Source organism: Erithacus rubecula (genome assembly GCF_903797595.1).
Source record: "Erithacus rubecula genome assembly, chromosome: 26".
NCBI lineage: Eukaryota > Metazoa > Chordata > Aves > Passeriformes > Muscicapidae > Erithacus > Erithacus rubecula.
Genome location: NC_136678.1, coordinates 2,561,617 through 2,584,662, shown reverse-complemented (window position 1 = coordinate 2,584,662; position 23,046 = coordinate 2,561,617). Strand labels below are relative to the sequence as shown.

The following is a 23,046-nucleotide window of genomic DNA, read 5'->3' as shown; positions in this document are numbered from 1 at the left end:
TTACTGCGCTGCCCGGCGCCCTCACAGTCCGGCCCGGCCCCAGGGCTGCCCCGGCCCCCCTCACAGTCCGGCACTGTCCCGGACCCCTCCTATTCGTTCTTCATTCCCTCGGCGATCAGGTTGAGCTCGTAGCACCAGGTCTCATAGCGATAGGCCACGCGGATCTGGGCCACGTTCGTCTTCCGTATGTCATTGCCATCGGGCCCGTCTTCCAGGTAGTTTTCACCCAGGAACTTCACTTTCTCCTGCCAGAGGCAAAGACAGCGGTACCGACCTCAGAACCGGCGCCCGGGGGAAGCCCTGAGCCCACGGGCAGAGCTGGTCGCCATTCTCAGGCCGTGGGCAGGACCACCCCAGAAGGACACACACCTCGTGGGACAAGGAGCACTGCAGAACACCCCTCGTGGGACAGGACACACCTCATGGGACAGGGAGCACTACAGGACACCCCTCGTGGGACAGGACACACCTCATGGGACAGGGAGCACTACAGGACACCCCCTACGTGGGACAGGACACACCTCATGGGATATGAGGTACTGCAGAACACCCAGCTTGTGGGACAGGACACCCATCTCGTGGGACAGGACACACTACAGGACACCCTCATGGGACAGGACACCCCTCGTGGGACAGGACACCCACCTCGTGGGACAGGCCACACTGCAGGATGCTGTTCCTGGCGATCTCACACATGTCACAGGTGCTGAGTTTGAACACCTGGGCAGCGATGGCGTACTCCTCCATGAGGGGCTCCTGCAGCACAGGGTTAGGGGTCAGCAGCCCCTGCCAGCACAGCCTGTGTTCTGCAGGGGCTGCCCCAGAGCTCACTGAATCATTTGGGCTGGAAAAGTTCTCCAGGATCAAGTCCAACGTTGAACCAACACTTCCATGCCCACTAAACCACATCACAAAGTGCCACGTGTTCTCATTTTTTGAAAACTTCCAGGCAGCACTGACTTGGACACCCTGTTTAGATGCTTGGCCCCTGTTTTCAGTGAAAAAATTTTTCCTGATATCCTACCTGCACATCTGCTGGTAGAGTGGAGAGGGAGATTTCCCAGCATATGCTGGACCCTCTGCAAGTGCCACTGGCTTCCAAAAAACCAAGGCCCACACAGTGCCTGCCCCAGAGTCCCAGCCCCAGTGCTCAGCTCACACTGTACCTTGGTGTAGTGAAACTGCATGGGGTCATCTGTAGAAAGGGACACCATGAGCCCTTTCTGGTGGAAGTCAAGCAGGGGATTCTTGGCATACTCCAGGAAGAGGCTGTTGTTGCTGAGTGGGGACATGGCAATGGGAATTCGGGCCAGGAAGTACAGATACTGCAGCACTGGGCTCTGCAAAGATGAGCACAGGTACATGTTAGGGATAAAGCTGCTGCACCTTCTACCTCTCCAGGGTCACTGCTCAGATCAGGCCAGCTCCCAGCCAGGGAATTGTGTGCAAGGAGAGAGATGGACCAGCCAGCAATCAGTGCTTCAGGCTAAGGAGCACAAGAGGCCAAGGAGCTGTCTGATATCCAACTCAGCTGGCTCCAGAGATAACAAACATACTCTGTGATGGGTCTGTGAGGCCCCCAAAAACTAATACATAGCTCAGCCACATCCCCAAGCATGCCTGGAGAAACCCAGGGAACCGTTTAAACCAGTGTAAAGCAGAGGCACAGATAACTACCAGCTACATGAGGCAGCTGTGAGCTCTTCTCCTGCTCTGCTGTGCCTGGGCTGCTCCTGGCACCTGCTCCACCTACCTTCTTGAGGTTGAGCCCGTGGGAGATGTTATCAGCTGTCATGAAGGCTGCCAGCAGGTGCGTGATGGCCCCGGCCTCGCCGCAGTGCGGGCGGAACAGGAACGTGTTCATCCCACGCTGCCTGGGCACAGGGAAGGAGCACTCAGAGCAGGCAAACAGCAGGGCTGGGTGGCTGCACCCAGCTTCAGGCAAAGCTCTGTGCCTACCATGAATCCTCAGGAATTAGGAGCACAATGCTCCTTCTCTTTTCTCCTCTGTGTGTGTGATAGATGCATCTCTGCAATCACTAAACTTTCACCCCAGCCCATCACACTTACTACCGAGGGGTGTCTGGATTGCTCTGGGACATGATAATCCAAATACAGAGGGGGGAGAGCCCCACTTCCACACCAACGGTCAAAGAACTGAGGCAAGTCACAAGGCAGCCCCTTGGCAGATCCCAGGCCTCACCTGCGCAGGTTGTTCAGCACCAGGATGTTGGCATACATGTAGTAGATGTAGTAGGTGTAGGATGGGTTCTTCTGGAAAGTCCACTCCTCTGGCTTTGGGCTTTTAGTGCTGAACATGTGTCCACTGTGCTTGGATTCATCATCCACGCTGTCAAAGCCTGTGATCTGCTTGGCAAGGGAACAGAAAAGGTGCATCTCTCACTCCTCACCTTGTCATGCTCCACCACAGCTCAGCAGAGCCTGGCTCTGCCCCTGTGCCCCCCAAGGGTAGGGTCAGGCAAAGCTGCAGACCTGGCTCCTCACACCCCCCAAGCACTGTCCAGGACTAGGAGTAAAACTCACACCTCCCCAGGAAATGAGTGGACAGCTATTCACATCCCACAGCAGCCAGCCCAAGGAGTCTGACCCCTCCCTACACTTCTGGCCACACATCCCCTTCCCCAGAATGGGCCCACTGATGCCATTTTCCATGTCAGGGCCAATACCCCATTTCTTGTGCACAGACAGGAATGTGAGTTCTCCCCACTCCTGACAACATCACCAGGTGACACTCACGTGGCGTAGAAAGACACTCAGCTCTTTGTGGGCTTGGGGATTGATGGTGGCCTCAAACACAGGAACAAAAATATATTCCAGCATTTTCCCAAAGTGAGGGAGAAAATTCCTTGACCTGAACACATCGCTGTGGACAGAGACAGAGATTAGTGCAACCAGAGGGACAACACAGCCCACTGTCCTCACAACCCTTTCAGGGATGAGGGATCTATAAGGTACAGTGCTCCCTCAGCCCCACAGCACATACTAAATCCTGGGGACTTGGATCATCCACTTCATGTTGGGGGAATAGACCCGGTGGGTGTTGAACCACTTGGCCAGCTTGGCCCACTCCTCAGGTGACCGCCCGTAGATGGAGAGCCGGGGCTCTGTGTGCTGGTACTTGGCATCCTCCAGGTCAGAGCCAACCTCCTGCAAACCAGAGCACACCATGGCAGGAAAGCCACAGCAGCAGCACAGCTTCACCCTGTTCTCCTCCCCTCTCTCCATACCTTGATGATGGTAGCAAAATACTCGCCGTTGATGGCGTTCTCCGTCTTCAGGTAGAGGTCGCGCAGCTCGCTGGCCCCCACCGGGTTGTACTTGTCATTGAACTTGTCGAAGCGCTGGAATGTCTGCCTGCCCTGGAGCAGGGAGATGAGGCTCAAATACTGCCCTCACAGCTTGGCAGGGAGCAGGGACTGAGCCAAAGCACCCAAAAGGGAAAAACCAGGAGCTGCTGCACCCTGACACAAATATTAATGCACACAACGAGTGTGGGTGCACAGGAAAGGGGAAAGCCATGGGGGCAAGAGTGGTACAGTAAATGTCCTACCACTTACAGCATGGACATCCAGGGAATCCACTGTCAGGTCGTAGGGGTGCAGTTTGAGCTGCTGGAAAAGCTGTTTCAGGGTGAGCTGTTTGCCCTTGGCGTCATAGACCACGCGGTCGGCATCCACTCGGTAGGATTTCTTGATAAAACGCAGAAGGTGCTTCTGGTTCATGCAGGCTGCAGCATGGATGTGTGTGTCCACCTGGGAAAATGGGCAGCTGCAAGCTGGGATGCTCAGGTACCATCCCAGGGAGGTGAACAAACCCCTCAGGTGAGTAGCAGGGCTCAGCCCAGCAGCTGAACACAGCCAGAGGACACAACTGTGCCAAGAGCATCAAAGGCATCACATCCCCATTCACAGGAGCAATGCTGCTGCTACAGGCATGGGCTCTAAGATCCAGTGCCCAGAGGGGCAGGCACCAGGACAGCTCCTCTCCAGCGTCCCTGGGGCTCTCAGCCTTGCCTTTTACCTTCCTGCAGTTGTAGAAGTCACGGTGGGGGTTGTTCTTCAGCTCCTTCATCTCATCCATCTCATTGAGCATTTCATGCACTTGGAACTTGGACGAGAGGAACTTGAGGCGCCGGTGAGTGTAGGTCTTCCTGGTGAGGGCAAAGGGCAGAACAGTCACTGGGCTCCTCACCCCTCAGCACAGGGACACACATCCACCTGGGGTGGAGGAGCTCGTGCTGGCCAGCCCTGCTTCCCTGAGGTGCCTCCCCTGGGAAGGGGCCTGTCTCCAGCCCGTGAGTGCTGCTTTGTTTAAGACCCAAGTCAAGAGGGCTGACAAGGGCTGAGGACACCTGGGCAGCCAGGTGTGTCACCAGCAGGTTCCCTCTTCCCAGAAAGGGGAGGGGGCTGCCCTAACCTCCCCACTGAGGCAGGACCTGGTGGGTTGTGCACTTACACAGGCCCCTTTGCAATGAGGATCAAGAGGAAGTTCATGTCATCAATGAAGTGCTCGAGGCTGGGATAGGGCAGGTCCTTTGGCTCATTTCTCTCAGCCGCCGCCTTGTCTGCATAGACATGAACTATCCCATCCTTCATCTGCACATGGTATCCCAGGTCCTCAGGGAGGTTCCCAGTGTCAAAGGGATCCTGTCCTTCCTTCACTGGTGGGGTGAACACTGCAGCAAAAGGAGAATTCCATGAGGCTGCCAGCCCAAACCTGCCAGGCAGCGGGCAGGGACACCCCAGCAGTGTGACACCAAGGAGGGGCCTGTGCCTTGCACAGCCCTTCCCTGAGCCCTGCTGAAGGCAGAGGAAGCCCCTGGGTGCCTGGATGTACCTGGGCCCATGTCACTTGGTTTCCAGGTCTCGCCCTCGATGGTGCGCAGGTACTGCGAGGGCGTGTTGGGGAACCTCTGCAGAGACTGCTGCATGTTCTTCTCCCGGATGCACAGCGCCCGGTACAGGCCTCTGCACACAGCCTCAAAGTCCTCCACTGTCACCTGCAGGGAGGCAGCCACACAGCTGGAACACAGGAGTGTCCAAGAGGCACCCCGGTGCACCCAGGTGGAGGGAGATTTTGGTCCCAGCAAGATAAATGGTTTGGGCTGGAAAGGATCCTAAATCTTATCTTTTTCCAGCCCCTGTTCTGGGCAGGGACACATTCCACTATCCCAGGGTACTCCCAGCCCCATCCAACCTGGCCTTGGAAGCTTCCAGGAATGGGGCAGCTACAGCTTCTCTGGGCACCCTGTGCCAGGGCACCCCTGCAGGAAAGAATTCCTTCCCAGTATCCCATCTAACCCTGCCCTCTGGCAGTGGGAAGCCATTCCCCCTTGTCCTGTCATTACATGGCATTGTAAAAAGTCCCTCTCCAACTTTCTTGTCATATCATATAATCATATCTTATCATATCTCATCTATCTCATCATGTCATATATCAAATCATATCAATGTCCCACTGCTCTGCCTGAGCAGGGCAAGGAAGGGATGATAGAGACCCAGGAATGACAAAGGGAAGTTTCTGGTTCCAGAGCCAGTGAATCCTGATGTCACCCCCTCTTATATTCTTCACTGTAATCAGTAATTGACCCTGAAATGGAAGCCAGACCTGGGCAAAACATTAAAGCTATTTTTGGAGCCCAGACTGAAACTGAAGCAGGAACAACAACATGCACTAACCCCGTGTGTCAATGATTTTTGATTTACTGTAGAGACAAGTGTTTTGGGCAGTCAGAAGAGTCTGGAGTGGAGTAGGCTGGGACACCAGCACTCCCAGCTAGGACAGTTATGGCAGGGGGAATGTACTCAGTGCCTGAGCAGGGAGAGATTTCCAGATCCCCTCTGCTAGGCAGCTCCAGGCTGAGCACCTAGCAGGCTCTTAGAAACAGCACAAAGGTAGGAGAGAGAGGCAGGATTAGCAGGGGATGTGATCCCAGTCCTGGTCAACTGGTTCTCAGTGACCCTGCCTGCACCAGGGGCTTGGTGACCTCCCTCAGCCCTTGTGGGATCCTTGGATGTGCACAGACTCAGAGCTGTGTGCAAGCAGAGAGGATGTGACAGAGGGGAGCCCTCGCTGGAGAATCCCATAGAAGTGTGCAGCACCCCACAGCTCCTGCTCAGGAATTCAGCTCTGGATCCCCAGGGATGCAGCAGGGTTGTGAGGCACAGACTGAGCTGTGCAGCTGCTGCAGTGACTCCTGTGTCACTGGGCACTGCTGAGGGACAGGCAGGGGCCGTGGGGTGGCCACTATGGAAAGGGAGCAGCCATGAAGTACCTACCCCGGAGGCATAATCGCCAGTGATCTGCACCCGCTGGAAGTCGGGCACAGCCCGGTACTGGGGGCAGACGAAGGTGGCCTCGTCAGGCGCCGCGGGGCTGGGCGCAGGCACCGGAGCCGTGGGCGGTGCCAGCACCGTCTTCATGCGGCTCAGCTTCTTCCTGCTGCAGGGGAAAGGCTCAGGCACACGGATCCATGGCCACGCACAGCTGCAGGGCCAGAGGCACTCCCACAGCGTGTTCCAGCTGTGCACGGCACGATCCAGCTGTGCTCAGCATGGTCCAGCACATGGATCTGAGCACAGCACAGACCTGTCATCCAGCTCACTGCTGGTCTCTGAGCACCTTGACCAGGTGCTGCCACAAGCACAGGCCACAGCACACAAAGCAGCCACAGGCTTTGGAAGTTGCTTCTTTCCAGAGTCTCCCACTCTCCCTCCCCAACAGCTCTGTGATCATTGTAGTGCTGACACCCAGGGAACAGGCCAAGGGTGTCTTTCTGTCCAACACTGGAAACAGTTGGAGAGGAAATCCTGGAGTACCTGACAGATGCCCTGGGATTATCAAGGATTTGTTGCACAGGTGTGGTGAGCTGTGCCCAAGGGCCTTGATTTACACCCCCCCTGTCTGCTCTGGCCAGGAGTACAGGCTGTGCCCCTCTCCTTGCCCGGGCTCCTGGGAACTCACCGCTTTTCCACTGTGGTACTGGACTCCTGGAGCATCAAGTGCAGAGTCATTTCCTGGCGGGAGATGGGGCAGCTCTCTTCCACATCAAAATGAGAGATTTCCCCCCTCTCCTCCTCATCCTTCACCTCAGAGGCAAAGATCTTCTCAGCAAAGGAGCGCAGGGACTCGTCCATCTCTGCAAAGAGCAGTTCAGTGTCCCACAGGGAGCTGACTCCCTGTGCAGGGCAATTCCTCTCAGGCAGGGGCATCTTGCAGCTCCGTGCTCAGCTGCCATTTCCTCGTGCCCCCACACCCTAGAGAAGACTCTGAGCCACCTCCCAAATTTGCAGCAAGGCTGGGCCACACCTGGTGTGCTGGAGACATACCTTGATGTCCCCAGTACAACAGGAAAAGTAAATACAGTCCAAGAGTGCTGCCAAAAGGCCCAGAGAGAAGCAGGTCCTTGGGAAGGGCAGTTATGGCAGCATGCACTAGGTGGAAAGCTGGCAGAGCCCTTGCAGCTCCAGGGAGCCCAAAATCCACTTGCTGCAGCAGTCAGGGGGAAGGCAGAGGTCTGGATGGGGGCAGAGCTGGCAGCCCAAGCACTCAGCTGCCACCACCCCAGGGCAGCCAGGGACCCCAGCTGGGCACTCCCAGCCCACCTTTGCATCGTGCTGCAAAGGGGCCAGACCACCACTGACACAGGGCTGGCTGGAGCTTTATGGAGGAGGGCAAGGAAGGTTAAAGGCCCTTCCATTGCCAATAGAACACCATAAAACAAGAATCCAAGGGTTCTGCTGGCAGCCACTCCCAGAAGCAGATGTTTGCATGGCAGCACAGGGGCACTGACAGCAGATTCTGACAGTCAGCACGAGGCAAGGTGAGGATCAGTGCCCAGAGATGGACTCACCATCGAGTGTCACACAGGACATGGTAACAGGTGAGGACCAAAGCAGAACAGAGGTACCAGAATGACATTTAACAAATTGCATATTTTGGTGCTGTATCAAACGACCAAAAGGTGGGACCATTCTGTGTAACACTGATGGGCAGAGCTGGCACTGCCAGAAACTAGCATTTCCCCAGCTGCTGAAGGATCACTATGATCATGATCTACATGATCTGTGTGATCTACATGATCTATGTGATCTACATGATCTACATGATCTATGTGATCTACATGATCTACATGATCATGTAACTGCTGCTTGGTTCCAGTGATCATGCCTAGGCAGTAACATAGCAGAGCATAGAGAAACCCAGCAATACTCACGTTTGTGTTCTGCTGTTTGAGATAAAACAGAGACAAAATAAAAGCTGTTGTGATCAGCCCCTCAAAATCTGAGCCCTTCTGCCTTATCAGCTCTCAGTCTTTAAAAAGGGATCAGCAAAGTGCAAGTTTAGCCAAAGCCTTCCACGCCTTCCACTTGTAAAAGAATCCTAGAATGGTTTGGGTTGGAAGAGACCTTAAAGTTCATCTGAGGGCAGGGACACCTTGCACTACCCCAGGGTGCTCCCAGCCCCATCCAACCTTCCAGGGATCCAGGGTCAGGCACAGCTGCTCTGGGCACCCTGTGCCAGGGCCTGCCCACCCTCACAGGGAGGAATTCCTCTCCAATATCCCACCTAACCCCACCCTCCTTTGGCTTAAAACCATTCCCCCTTGTCCTGTTATTCCCTGCCCTGAGAAGTCCCTCCAGCCTTCTTGTAGCCCCTTTGGATACTGGAAGGAAAAGGCAGAGAAGTTGTCACTTTGAGGAACACAAAGAGGAAGTTCTGCATTGCCTGGGTGATGCCTCAGCATGGAACCAAACCCCCCTGCAGGTCCATCCCACACACCCACCCCAGTGTGGCTCTGGCACAGCTCCTGCCTGACACAGCCCCTGCTTTCCCTGCAGTGCCCAGGGTGGAGCATTCTCCAGAGCCCAGATCCTCCCACTGCACAGCACCAGAGCCTGACAGGTACCAGTGCTGTGCTAAGGCTGAGCTGGCCTGAAGGGCTCTCCCTGCAGCTCTAGGGACTCAGGGAGGCAGCACAGCCTCCTCCTGCTGACCAGGAGCAGGTATCCCAGAGACCCAGAGCACCAGGCTTTGCTGGTTTTGCCCTTGACTCGCCCTCCTTTGTGGTGGATGGGTGGTGATTTCAGAGATGCTGAGTTCCACCCCCCTGTGGTCACAGCTCCCCTTGTTCCCCAACAGGACCAGACAGCTGAGACACTGCCCAGATCCTGCCTGTTGGCCAGCAGGGTGCCAGCAGCACTCAGGGTGCAGCCCTGCCCTTTTCCCCTGACCCAGCAGTTCAGGGGCCATCACAGCTGCTGCTTCCCCAAAGCCCAGCCTGCAGAAATCAACACTCCACAATCCTGACTCCACGGATTCATTTGCCAACAAACCATCCCAGAAATATTTAGTTTGACCTTTCATCTCTTTAATGGACGAAAATTACACTCAGGCAAGTTCACAACCTCCCAGTGATGGTGCAGGGCCAGGCTTCAGCACCAGCTTTGTGTGCTGGGACACACACACACACACATCACATCACAGCCCTGCAATTCCAAACATGCTCCTATCAGGGCTGCTTGGTGCTGTTGTCACTCAGGGCTCTGCAGTCACCTGCCACATGTCCCTCTGCACTGCCCTGCAGAGCCTGGCTGGCCCAGCTCCTGCTCCCATCCCCTTGGGACAGCAGCTCCCCACATCTGAGCTTCACCAGCTTGATCAGAGATTCCTGAAATCCCTCTGAGCCCTTTCCCAGGGACTGAGTGATGTCATTACAGGACACATTCCACTGCAGGACAGACTTGTTCCTTCAGTACAAGCAGAATTGTACTGTTTAAGTCTTTAAGCAAGCCTTAAACAACAACACAATTTCTTTACTGCACTATCCAAGAACATCTCCAAGCAGGAAGAAAAATGCCCAAAGGCCCCAGCAAGGTCCCCTGGACACCACACATCCAAATCTCTGAGGCTGTGGGGCTGGAAGCTGCCCTGGGGCTCCTTGGCTCACACTTGGCTTTCAGACCTACCTGGAATTCTCACCCGGGACATCTCAGCAGCGTCTGCAGAGCCTCAGTGACACCCCAGAGTCCACCAGCACAAGGGGCCAAGTGACTGCCTGGCAGCCCAACACTAATTTTACTGCTTTCCCTTCCTGTAATCAGACTCTCCCACTCCAAAAGGAGAATGGAAATCAACTGTGGGACTATTTAAAGTGCAGCCAGAAGCACTTGCACTGAAACAGGTGAAAGCAGGGCTCAAATTTAATCAATCTTTTTCTTTAAGTCATGTTTGCATTTTAAATTTTTCTGGTCAGGTTTCTACTTTCCAAGGCAACTCCAACTTTCTAATGTGATCTGTGGAATTCAGCCTTTTAAGAAAGATTAACCCTGATGCCTTCTGTGCTGAAGCAAAAGTTTAAATGAAAAATCAGAACAGGGGCTGTGGATAGGTACAAACCATGTGCTCTCATGTGAGATGTTCAGAGATTTTTCCTGAGGGAGGGATGGGTTTGAAAGCCTGGATTTTACCAACAGGGCTGCCCAGGCATCCTCAGTTCTTCCCTGCTGAATCCAACAAATAAAAGGGAAGTGGAAGGAGTCACAGTTTGATCCTGAGCTTTTCAGGAGCTGCCTTTTTCATGCTTTGTGTCCTAGTGTTGGTCTGATAATCAGTTCTGTGTGTGGTGTTTCTGACAGAGAGCAGCTCTCAGTCAAGCCCAAGGTGGGTCAGGGAGCTCCTGCCTCAAGCTTGGGTCTGGCAGAGCAGCCTCAGCTTGGGAGGCAGCTCCTGGCTTCATTTGAAGCAGGTTTCCAGAATATTGGCTTTGAGGGCTCTACCCTCTTTTAGGGTGTCCTCAAACCTTCCTCAGATCTCACCTGCAGCTGGGAAACACCTCCTGGGTGAAGAGAAAGGCCAGGATTTGTTGTGTCCTGCCTGTTCCCAGGATAACTCTGAGCCTCTGATTCAGATTCCTGGTGGGAACGGTGAAACTGAACAGGTCAGGAGGATAAAATAGTTTTGATGTAAAAGAGTCTTTCCTGTTTCTTTGTGCTTCATCTCTTGATGGTGTGGAAAAACTGCCCTGGAATAGGACAAAGATTTGGGCAGAGTTTGGCTCTGGTTTAAAGGGGGGCATTGGTCAGAGCATTGAAGAGAACAGAAAAATCACCTGGAACAGGCACCATTATTTGGAATTATATCTGCATCCATGTGCCACGTTTTGCAGGAACAGCTATGGAAAGATCTTGTCTGAGAAGAAGGCTGGAATAGGTGAGAGAGTCAAATAAAATAAAATAAAATAAAATAAAATAAAATAAAATAAAATAAAATAAAATAAAATAAAATAAAATAAAATAAAATAAAATAAAATAAAATAAAATAAAATAAAATAAAATACAGAACTGGAAATAACAAGCCATGGATTTTGTCCTTAGGAACATAGGAATCTTGTGGCACAGCCAGTGAGGTAAACTTAGACCTGGCACAGCTTCTCCAGCTGAGATAATTTCCACAGCCTCTAGAAACTCTCTGGAAGAGATGTGCCCACTATTTGATGGGCACAACTTTACAAGCTGGGTGACAATTGAGAAATTCTCTAGAATTTAGAGAATTTTACCCCCACTTCCCTGTTATTCCCCAAGAATATAAATTTCCCTCCCTCCAACCTGCAGAGGTGCAGCACCACAAAGCTGGGATGATGGCACAGCTTTGGCTTCCCTCTCATACTGATAAAATCTTCAGGTTCTGAGTTCTCTTGCTCCCACCCATCCCCAAGTTTGAGAGTCTCCACACCAGCCATTGTTTAACTGTTTCCTTCAAGGTCCATAACATCTGTCTCCTGCTTGTTTACTCTTCCACAAGGACTTTATCTGCCCTTAACCCTCTTTGGGATCTTGGGCTTCACATCTGAAACCAAAAATAACCTTTAGGATGCAGAGGTCATCTTCCCCAAAACATCTTGATCGTCTCTTGATCCCTCAGCTTTTTTAATCACAGGGTGAGCTTGGGTGGGCTCATGGTGGAAATCTGAGTAAAGCCTGGGCACATACTGTGCTAAAGTTAGAGCCAGGGCCTGTGCAGACTCAAGGGCTGCCACAAACAGCCTGTCTTCCCACTCTTTTTCAGCTGGAAAGTGAGTGATTCACATCCAGAGGCTTTGGAGTAGCTCTAATCCCCCCCATTCGACCTCTGAGCTGCCCTTGTTCTGCCCAGCCCCAGCCAAGGGACAATGGTTGGATGTGCCAGAAATTTGGCAGCTTGTGTTCCTGAGCAGGATCTGCCTGCCTGGCCTTGCATGCCCAGCCCAGGGCAGTGTGGCCATGGGGCAAGCTTTGCTGGGAAATGCTTCAAATTCCTCCAGAGGAGGAGATGAACAGAGAGGGGACAACCTGGATCTCACCAGGGCACTCCTGACTGTGCTGGGCCTTGGATCAACTCACCAGCACTGGGGGAACCCTCAGCAAATTCTTCTCTCCCCCTTTTCTCTGTCATCCCCTGATGCACATCACAGACCCCCCAGGGCACAGCCAAAATCAATTCCTCAGCAGGGAACAAACCCACTGCAGGGAAACCTCCCCAGCAAGCCAAGACACCTTTGGGGTTTTACCCCCACCCAAAGTCAGGGTGTGAATCCTTGGGACAGGCAGTGAGTGCAGCCACAGGGCAGGAGCTCTGTGCCCCTGTTCCTGGGGGTCTGGTTTTAAATTCCTGGCACAAAACCCAGGTTGGACTCCAGGTTTCAGCTGCCTGACACAACATCTGAGTTGAAATTCCCTTGAGGCACATTTACTGACTGTGTGGTCTGGCACAATTTGCCTTCTTGCAGGAGGGAAGGCAACAGGGAAGAATTTTAGAAGACTGAATCAAGCAATTCAAAAGCCCAACAGAGCATGGCACAGCAGTAACTTAATAACTGATTTTGCCATTGGAATATTAAGTAAAGAAGCTTTTCTCTCCATTTTTAATGTGAGTCAGCATGAGGGACCCTGCTGCACACAGAGATTCAGCAGCAGCAAGATGCAGATTGGTGAGGTCATTAAACTGGACTCTGGACCAAGCCTGTGCAGGTCTCCAGGACACTCTCAGTGCTCATTGATGCTCTAGGGATAGAGCAGACCCTGCCCCACGACAGAGTGGAGTAAATCCCACCCCACAGACAAAGCAGAGGGCACTGTGATAAACCTCCTGTAACCCACTCATGGATCCCACAAAAAACAACCAAAGAATTCAAAGTTTATTCTTTAAAAAAGTTATTAAAGAAGCAAAATAATTTACTTCAATTCAAACCAAAAGAGATGCATTACTGAAAGCAAATAATTAAACAAAGTAACAACAAATTAGCCCTTGGGTTAAAAGTCCAGATCCCAACATTTCCCAACCATCCTGAGGGTTACACACAGGCAGACACTCAAGGTTTGGGGTTTTTGAGGAGCACACACAGCTCAGAATGTGATTCAAACTTCCCCCACAGGCCTGAGGCTGCTTGAAATCCAATTCTAAGTCTGAGCTGTACTAAAAATGATGGCAGCTTAAACACCCTGGTTAAACACCAAAGTCCTAGCAAGGCCAAGGACAGGATCTGAGCAGTTGTTTGAACAAGAGCACAGAGTGGGGACCCAGAGAGGAGCAACCCCAGAGCTCCAGAGGCTCCTTGCAGAGCTCAGCAACAGCAACAGGAACATTTGTTACAGTCATTGGCACTTAGAAGTTCTCAACAAGAGCTTTACCCTTTTGTAATATTTTACCTCCAAAGTTGTTCATGTCTGTTCTGCCCAGCCAGGGCAGTGAAATCAGCCTGGCACTAGTGCAGAGTTGTGCTGTTCTAAATAGCAGTATTTGGATCAAATCTACTAAACCATCTTTTCCAGGGACCTGTCTTGTGCAAAACCTTCTGTGCTTATCTTTAAATAATTTTCCCAAAAGTTCACAGGGTTTTGTCCTTCCAGTTCTTGGCTGCCACCAAACCCAGAGCTCTGTGTGAGACAGCTGGAAACAAATCACAACCATTCAGTTCACACTCCTGATTAGTACAACACCCTGATTTTGTTGGGTTTTTTTTTGTTTGCTGGATTTAGAACTACACTGCTGGAGATAGGATCACCTGTGCAGGTCAGCTCTGCAGCATCCTAAAAACTGAAAAAAAAAAAAAAATCCTAAAAACTCTTCTAAAGGTGCCAAAGGTGACACTAATACAGATCTATTCTTTTTCCCTTTTCAGGCTGGGAAAAGCAAAGAGAAGCAGATGCATTTTCCAGTCAGTTCCCACACATTTCTGAGAATTCCCAGCTTTTGGAGCTACAGCTGGTACATTTGAATGCCAACCAGAGCATGCTGAGCATTGCTGTGATGAACCTCCACCCCAACAATTCTCCAGGCTGACCACACAGCCTGCAAACACCCCATGCCAGAGCTTCCCATGGCCATGCTGGCCAGGAAACAAATCCCTGCATTTGCCACAAAATCAAACTCCAGCCACAGACCTGGATGACAAATGTCACCATTCAGTCCCTCACAAACTCCACTCTGCCCTTCCTGCTGGCTCAGTGTGACCAGATCTGCATCCCAAAAGCTTTTTCTCATTTCCCAGGGGTGTTTTTATGAACTGGCCTCCCATGTGCCACACACCTCCTTAGGAGCAGACCCTCATCTCCTGCCCCAGGGAAGGATTTCACAGAAAATTCATCCTGACAAAGCTTTCTCAGCCCTGGCTGTGCACTGGTGGCAGCTCTGGCACATTTAACCTGCAGCACAAGATCAGCCACGGAATGGTTTGGGCTGGAAGGGACACCTTGCACTGCTCCAGGCTGCTCTGGGCAACATCAAACAAACTCAAATCACAGCTAAGGGTCCCCACAATTCTGCCCACCACTGTATGTATGCTGCTGGAAAAGAATATTTTATATTAATTTTTTTGTGGGTTTAATTCTTATCAGTCACGTCAGTCAAAGTTAAAATAAATTGAAAGAAGTATTTATAAGGATTATCACAGATAAAGAGAATGTGATGCAGACTGATCCTCTTCATTCCCAGAAGAGAATTAAGACTGTAAGTAGTGAAGGAAGCAACATTAAAAGGAAAAATTTCTTCTCTCTCTGTTTACTGGTTCCTAATTTCCATTTGAAACTGAGCACTCCAAATTAAGATGTGTGACTGACACCAACCACCTGAAGCTGAGCCTCCTGCTCTGCTGGCCTGGCACTGACCAAATGCTCCCTCTGTTGGCTCCTTCCTCCCTCCCAGGAGGGAATTCAGCTGCCTGGCCTAGCCCAGGAGCAGAACCTGGCTCAGGGAGCAGGGCAGGACTCAGCACTGAGCACACCTGGCAAGGGAAGGAGGAGAGGGGGTTGTTCTGGGGAGAACTGTCAGCTCCAATTCCCTCAGCTGGAGCTGCCCTGAATTCCCACCAGTCTGTCCCACACCTCCTGTGCAGCCATCCCTGAACTCATTTCCTGCTCATTTTGCAAGGATGCTGCAATCAGAAGCTGGCTCAGGTGTCTGTGGCAGCTCTCACCTTCTCCCCTTCATCACAGAATCCCAGAACAGTTTGGGTTGGAGGGACCTTAAAACTCATCCAGTGCCACCCCTGTCCTGGCAGGGACACCTCCCACTGTCCCAGGCTGCTCCAGCCCTGCTCAGCCTGGCCTGGGACATTCCAAGGATGGAGCAGCCACTTTCTGCACCCCTGAATCACCCCCAGCCCCCCAAACTCCTTCCCTGACCAGGAAACTCCCAACTACATTTTACACTCTAAAGAGACTCTTTACAGTCTATGGTAAGAAAATAATTCAGAATAAAACAATTTGCAAGTCACAGAGAGAGCTGAATAGCAGCTGTCTAAAGCAACCTCCAGTTACCAGATTAATTAGTGAGAAGCTGCCCAGAAATGTTGGCAGTTCATGTTAAAAATGAACAGCTGACAGGTTTGGTCCAACTTGGAAGAGATCTGAATGCTGCAGGAAAACAATACAGAATATAAACTGTTCCACCCACAAAGAAAGTCAAACACAGATGCAGTGTGACCCCTCCCTTGTCCAAAAGTCTCACAAGTGCCTGCTGGACCTTCCAGCCTCCAAATTCCTGCTGGAGGATCCTGTCAGGCATAGATCACCCACACCACACTTGCCTGCTTGAGACAATGAGCTCCCAAGAAATTCCAGTCCTTGGGGTTTTTTTCCTCAACCCAAGGGACAACTTGAAATCTTCTTAGCAAACAGGCACTTAGTTAGGAAAGGTTTTCCTTTTTATTACAGAAATGGAGGATCAGGTAGGTGGCACTCCTGGCACTGGAGATGTTGCACTTTTGCTGTACAGGTGCACAGAGAGCAGACACCCAGCTGAGAGGGGCCAGGGGCACTCCTGGTGGCACAGCCCCTGTGCCACTGCTCTGTGCCACTCCTCTGACAGCACTGCACGGATTCCAACAGACAGGGGACACACAGCACTTCTACCTTTTACTCTAGAGGTAAAGTGTCATCTTTTTTTCACAGCATTTAGTCTCTATAGTTCACTTTTGTGACTGGTTTTCTTCTTGAGCAAACCCAGGTAACACAGTGAGGAAAGAATCCCAGCACATCCAGAGATGCTGCTGCTCCGTGAGCTGAGCAGGGAGGTAGATGCCATGGATGTTCTCTTCAGATGGAGCAAGGAGAAGGATCTTGTGCTAATTAACTCTGGTGTTAATTAGAGTCTGTCACTGGCACCAAAACACTGCAGGCATCAGCAGGAGAGGCAGCACAGGAGATCGAGGCTCATCCAGCAGCTGCACCTGAACCACGTTTTCTTGGCATCTGCAACAGAAAGGCACCTCCAATTAGCACCTCCAATTAGCACCTCCAATTAGCACTAATTAGCTCTGTCCCACTCTGGGGTGGATGAGCAGTGCAGCAGTCCTGAGCTGGTCTGTCTGTTTTTATAGTCACAAACAGAATCTTTCAGGGAATTGTCGAGAGGAATTTCCCCCAGGTGGGAACTCAGATTTGATTATTTGCACTGTTTTATTTGGTTGCTCCTGGAATCAGCACATTGCAGAGGAACACAGCTCAAGGGCAGCTGTGCAGGAGTCAATCACCCAGGAGCACAGCTGTGCACACCCCTCTTTCAGAAATTACACCTTCTCCAAACCGTCCAAATGGTTTCCCAAAGGAAGGAGACAGAAAGGGAATGGCACAGAAAATCACACCATTGAAATCACAGGAAATCATTGAGTATTTTGGGTTGGAAGGAACCTTAAAGATCATCTTGTTCCATCCACCCATCAGCCAAAAGGGTGCCATGAATGAAAATTCCTTTTCTTAAGCTCTGTCACCAACTTAGAGAAAATTTTTTTTTTTTTGAGCATTAAAACATTGTAGGATCCAAACCTCTGGGAATCCATAGATTGTTTAATAAGATAAAACCCCAGCTACAGCAGCCAGCACTTCTAAACCACACTTACCAAGTGCTGGGGGGCAGAGAGACAGGAAGGCAGGTTGGAGGGGGTGGCACTGACCTTGTCACATGAGCAGGCAGGACAGCCCCAGGCAGCCCTGGCTCCCGTCCTCGCTGCTGTTCAGCTTCTTCATCCGGTACTGCCGGATCTCCCGCACCAGCGTGTAAAAAGCATCTTCCACACCCTGAAGGCAAACACAGGGATTTTCCTCCCTGAAGCTTTTGAAAGCACTGATCTGGCCATCCCAGAACCCCTTAGTGGATTTGAATGACACAATTCTACAGGAAGAGCAGCACCCAGCTTCTCCCAGTGGAAGAAACTCCCATGGGTGTCCCAAACCTCTCCTCACACTCCTGCCTCCTGCTGGGGTAACAACCACCCAAAGGAAGATGGAAACTCCCTCAGGGAGGATCCATGCAGGAAACAAGCTACCCCTTGCCTCATTTCAGAATTCTTAGGATTCATCTCTTTAGGATTTTCTGAATAATTGCAGCTTCCCTGCTCTGCTCCCCTGCTGCACAGCCCCACGTGGCCAAGGAGGCTTTGGAGAAGCCCATTAGTCCAGTCTGGGGAATTGTGTCTGCAATCATAATCTGCTAATTGGCTTTCATTAATGAGCCAAGAGAACCAAGCAGGTCTGGGGTGAGCAAGCTCAGCCTCTGACACCCCTCAGGAAGGGCTGAAGCTCTGCTGCTCTTCCTGCCAACACTGAACAGTGCTGAAATTGGCTGGAATCACATTTTTAACAGAATCTGAAGCAGTAGAAAGTAGCTGGGTTTTTTTTTATTCTGTGTGTTTTGTGAGACTTCATAATAGGATATTTATTTATTGTAATTAACATGTGGTTTTTATTTAAGACATAAGGAATATTTTTAGGAATTATTTTGCAGGCATTTGTTTCTAATTGGGAGGTTTTTTATGGTTTTGAAGGTTTATTAAGAGGGTGGTTGTATTTATTGAATGCTTTGATAGCAAAGGTGATTTTCTTTTGAACTGTTTTTTGGACATGTGCTATTTTTTCATGTTACATAATTTTCCACAAAACAACTGTGGGTGTCTTAATGTCTATATTTACTGGTTTTAGTTACATTTATTATTTTGCATATTTTCCCTAGTTAGTTTTTATTTGGCAACTTCAAGGGAGTTGAAATTTTTTTATTCTCTATGTTATTTATCAATATGACCCACTTGAAATGAAGTCAGGATGAGCCTGTACTGGCCTAGCCCAGAACTCTTCCAAGCTAAGAGTGAGTGGGAAAATAAAAACTGTAAAGGGACTAAAAAAATGCTTCTCCTGTAAATAAGGCAGAAGCACATGGGAAAATGTCATTCCTGCATTTGCCAGGAAGAAGCCAGGCCCTGGGGGAGCCCCTCACCTGTCTGGTTTTTGCAGAGGTCTCTATGAAGGGGATCCCATAGCTTTTTGCCAATTCTTGGGCCTGTTTTGTGTCCACTGTTCTCGTGGGCAGATCACATTTGTTCCCCACCAGCACCATGGGAACGTCATCTGAGTCCTTCACTCTCTTGATCTGTTCTCTTTAGGAAGATAAATTAAAAAAAATAAATAAATTAGGAACTGTTTTGTAAATGTAAAAACCATTTTAGTTCAGTATTCAAACAACATTGTGCCACCAAACCAAATTAAAGGCTCAGGGTCAGCAGGATGGCCAAGCACTTTGTACACTTCATTTTCTGTCCATGGATAACTCCACTCTGGATTTCTCACCCTTTTTCTCAGAGGAGACATTCTCTAGCTGTAAATAGCATCTGATTCACAGAATCCCAGAACAGCTGGGCTGGAAGGGCCCTCTGGGGATGCCCCAGTGCAGCCCCTCTGCCAAGGCAAGATCACCTGGAACAGGTGACCATGACCTGGTGGCTTTGGGATGAGGGAGACTCCACAACTCCCTGGGCAGCTGCTCCAGGCTCTGCCACCCTCTGAGAAAAGTGTTCCTCATATTGAGGTGAAACTTCTTTTGGTTTAGTTTATGGCCACTGCTCCTTGTCCTGTCCCTGGGCACCATGGAAAAAAATCTGACACTGTTCTCCTGGCACCCCTTATATGGATTGATGATATGATTGACACAAAAAAATCCCAAAAACCATCCCAGTCTTAACTGATTGCAGTAATACTGAGCAAGTTTAATCCACACTGTCCATGCCATGGTCTGTATTGTCTGCACCAGCCAAACTATATTTAGCTGTTTATCTCCATATTTTGCTGTTTCTTCACACACTTAGTTGTTTTTCTGTATATTTCTTAGTTTAGACCAATGTTTATAACAGGTGCACAGGATGAGCCATTTTTAAGTGTTTTTCTACAACTTGTTAAAACCCTTCAAGGCCACTGAAACATAAATTGTGCTAAATCAGGAGAAAAAAAGCTGGAAAACAAAATACCAAGATAAAGGTTGGCAGTGAAGCTCTGAACAACCACCAATCATTATACCTAAAGAGCTCATGCAAAGCATGTAAACAGCATAAAAACACCAATCAAGAAATACATAATGGCATGGACAGTAGTCTTAAAATGTATAATTAAAGCTAGAAAGTAAACAATCAATCAACTTCTGCATAATCATATCAATTTTCTGTCCAAATGTCCACAGCTGACTAAAGGTGGTGATGAAGCCCTGGCACATCCCACTGGATCCCTGGCAGTGCCCAAGGCCAGGCTGGATGGGGCTGGGAGCACCTGGGACAGGGAAGGTGTCCCTGCCATGGCAGGGGTGGCACTGGATGAGCTTTAAAGTCTCTTCCAACCCCCCCCAGCCTGTGATTCTTTGCACTGGCACAGAACAGTGACACAACTTTCTGCAAGAAGTGGGAGATGTAATATTTCTCTGTTAGTGAGCCCTCACTAAAGCTCCCTCCCTGCAGCCCCAGAGCACCTGTACAGGTTGATGTCAGCGAAGGATTTGCTGTTGTTGATGGCAAAGACACAGAGGAATCCCTCCCCTGTCCTCATGTACTGGTCCCTCATGGCGCTGTACTCCTCCTGCCCCGCCGTGTCCAGGATGTCCAGCAGGCACGTCTCACCATCGATCACCACCTGCTTGCGGTACGAGTCCTGCAGCACGGGAGGGTGGGCAGGGAAACAAACACCACTGTGAAATCACAGCAGGGAAACAAAAACTGCCATGAAATCACAGCAGGGAAACAAACACCGCTGTGAAATCACAGCAGGGAAACAAAAACTGCCATGAAATCACAGCAGGGAAACAAACACCGCTGTGAAATCACAGCAGGGAAACAAACATCACCATAACATCACCAGGAAACAAACATCATCATAAAATCACCACCAGGGAAACAAACACCACTGTGAAATCACAGCAAGGAAACAAACACCACTGTGAAATCACAGCAGGGAAACAAACATCACCATAAAATCACCACCAGGGAAACAAACACCGCCATGAAATCACAGCAGGGAGACAAACATCACCATACAATCACAGTAGGGAAACAAACATCACCATGAAATCACAGCAGGGAAACAAAAACTGCCATGAAATCACAGCAGGGAAACAAACACCACTGTGAAATCACAGCAGGGAAACAAACATCACCATGAAATCACAGCAGGGAAACAAAAACTGCCATGAAATCACAGCAGGGAAACAAACAAACATCACCATGAAATCACAGCAGGGAAACAAACACCACTGTGAAATCACAGCAGGGAAACAAACAAATATCACCATGAAATCACAGCAGGGAGACAAACATCACCATGAAATCACAGCAGGGAAACAAACAAATATCACCATGAAATCACAGCAGGGAAACAAACAAATATCACCATGAAATCACAGCAGGGAAACAAACAGCGCCACACAACCACAGCAGGGGCTTGTCCAGCTGCTCCAGAGCAGCCGTGGCTGCCCCTGGATCGCCCCAGGCCAGGCTGGATGGGGCTGGGAGCAGCCTGGGACAGTGCAGGGTGTCCCTGCCACGGAGGATGAACTTTAATGTCCCTTCTAACCCAAACCAGTCTGGATTTTGTGATTTTCATCCATCTCTGATGAAAAACTACCAGTACCTACAACTATAGTATTATAAATATTACCCAGACAATCCTATTTCAAATGAGACTCTAAGCCTTCCCATCCTTTGTTATAAAACACAGAACTCGTGTTACTTTAAAGAAATTCCTAAAAAAAAAAAAAATTAAAACAAAAAAAAGCCTATCATGATCCCCCTCCCTGAGAGCAGAACCCACGCCCTGCACAGACCGTGCGGCCTTTTCGGTTGCCCGTGAGCGCTGTGGGAAGCCCGGGGCAGAGCGGGGCCGGGCCGGGGGAGCTCGGGGCGCACCCGCTGCCAGCCCGGCCCGGCCCCGGGAGCTGCCCCCGCGCCCACCCCGGCCCCGCGCACCTCGATCGTGGGGTCGTACTCGTCCACGAAGTGGTTCTGGATGAGCTGGATGGTCAGCGCGCTCTTGCCCACGCCGCCGGCGCCCACCACCACCAGCTTGTACTCGGTCATGGCCCCGCGGCCTCGCCGGGCGCGGCCCGGCCCCGCCGCCGCCCCGCCAGCGCCCCGCGCCGCTTCCGCCTCCCGCCCGCGCGTCACCGCCCGCGCCGCTTCCGCACACGCGACACGGCGCGACACGAGCGCGACACGGGGGACAGGCAGGGACACGGGAGAGACACGGGAGAGAAACTGAGACACGGAGAGACACGGGAGACAGGCAGGGACACGGGAGAGAAACTGAGAGACACGGGGGGCAGGGAGGGACACGGAGAGACACGGGGGACAGGCAGGGACACGGGAGAGAAACTGAGACACGGAGAGACACGGGGGACAGGCAGGGACACGGGAGAGAAACTGAGACACGGAGAGACACGGGAGACAGGCAGGGACACGGGAGAGAAACAGAGACACGGGGGACAGGGAGGGACACGGAGAGACACGGGGGACAGGCAGGGACACGGGAGAGACACGGGAGAGAAACTGAGACACGGAGAGACACGGGGGACAGGGAGGGACACGGGAGAGACACAGACACGGGGGACAGGGAGGGACACGGAGAGACACGGGAGAGAAACTGAGACACGGAGAGACACGGGAGACAGGCAGGGACACGGGAGAGAAACTGAGAGACACAGGTGGCAGGGAGGGACACGGGAGAGACACGGGGGGCAGGGAGGGACACGGGAGAGACACGGGGGGCAGGGAGGGACACGGGAGAGACACGGAGAGACACGGGAAAGAAACTGAGAGACACTGGAGAGACACGGCGGGACAGGAAAGAGAAACAGAGACACAGCGGGACACGGGGGGACAGAGGGGAGACAGGCGCGACACGGGGGACAGGGAGGGATACAGGAGAAAAACTAAGAGACACGGGAGAGACACGGAGGGACACGGGGGGGACACGGCGGCACCGCGGCCGAGCCACGGGGATTTAAACGGGAACGGCCCCGGAGCTTTCAAGGGAACGGCGCCCAACCCAAACCCCGAGGACTGACCCCGAGCCGCTCGGGATTTGAAAAGGGGCTTGAACCAAACTTTGTGCATTTTTAAAAGCTTTAATGGGCAGCTGGAGCTGTGGGGGAGCATCGGGCACTGGGCTCAGCTTTTGCTTTAAGGATGAGACCACAAGCCCAAGAGGAAGGGACCAGCAGGAACTGGGGAAAGGGAATTGCAGA

The 23,046-nt window shown here is 51.4% G+C and overlaps 2 protein-coding genes across 3 annotated transcripts; both read right to left on the bottom strand.

Annotated features, from left to right (window-relative positions):
- Positions 1-60: 60 nt before the first annotated feature.
- On the bottom strand, positions 61-10,144 carry AMPD1 (adenosine monophosphate deaminase 1). 2 transcript variants are annotated; one of them, XM_079327133.1, is made up of 15 exons: positions 9,990-10,144; positions 6,985-7,159; positions 6,300-6,462; positions 4,858-5,020; positions 4,477-4,696; positions 4,042-4,171; positions 3,579-3,773; positions 3,249-3,380; positions 3,005-3,168; positions 2,758-2,884; positions 2,204-2,367; positions 1,754-1,874; positions 1,167-1,340; positions 646-756; positions 61-245 (listed from the first exon to the last, which is right to left on the bottom strand). In XM_079327133.1, exons 1-15 carry the CDS (start codon positions 10,009-10,011, stop codon positions 90-92), a joined length of 2,217 nt encoding a protein of 738 aa, XP_079183259.1. In that variant the 5' UTR covers positions 10,012-10,144; the 3' UTR covers positions 61-89. The 2 variants fall into 2 exon arrangements, with proteins under 2 accessions (XP_079183259.1, XP_079183260.1); XM_079327134.1 differs by lacking the exon at positions 9,990-10,144 and adding an exon at positions 8,237-8,370.
- Positions 10,145-13,178: 3,034 nt separating this feature from the next.
- On the bottom strand, positions 13,179-21,960 carry NRAS (NRAS proto-oncogene, GTPase). Its single transcript, XM_079327209.1, has 5 exons — positions 21,770-21,960; positions 20,281-20,459; positions 18,766-18,925; positions 17,450-17,573; positions 13,179-16,748 (listed from the first exon to the last, which is right to left on the bottom strand). The coding sequence occupies exons 1-4, from the start codon at positions 21,878-21,880 to the stop codon at positions 17,454-17,456; spliced, it is 570 nt and encodes a 189-aa protein (XP_079183335.1). The 5' UTR covers positions 21,881-21,960; the 3' UTR covers positions 13,179-16,748; positions 17,450-17,453.
- Positions 21,961-23,046: the final 1,086 nt, after the last annotated feature.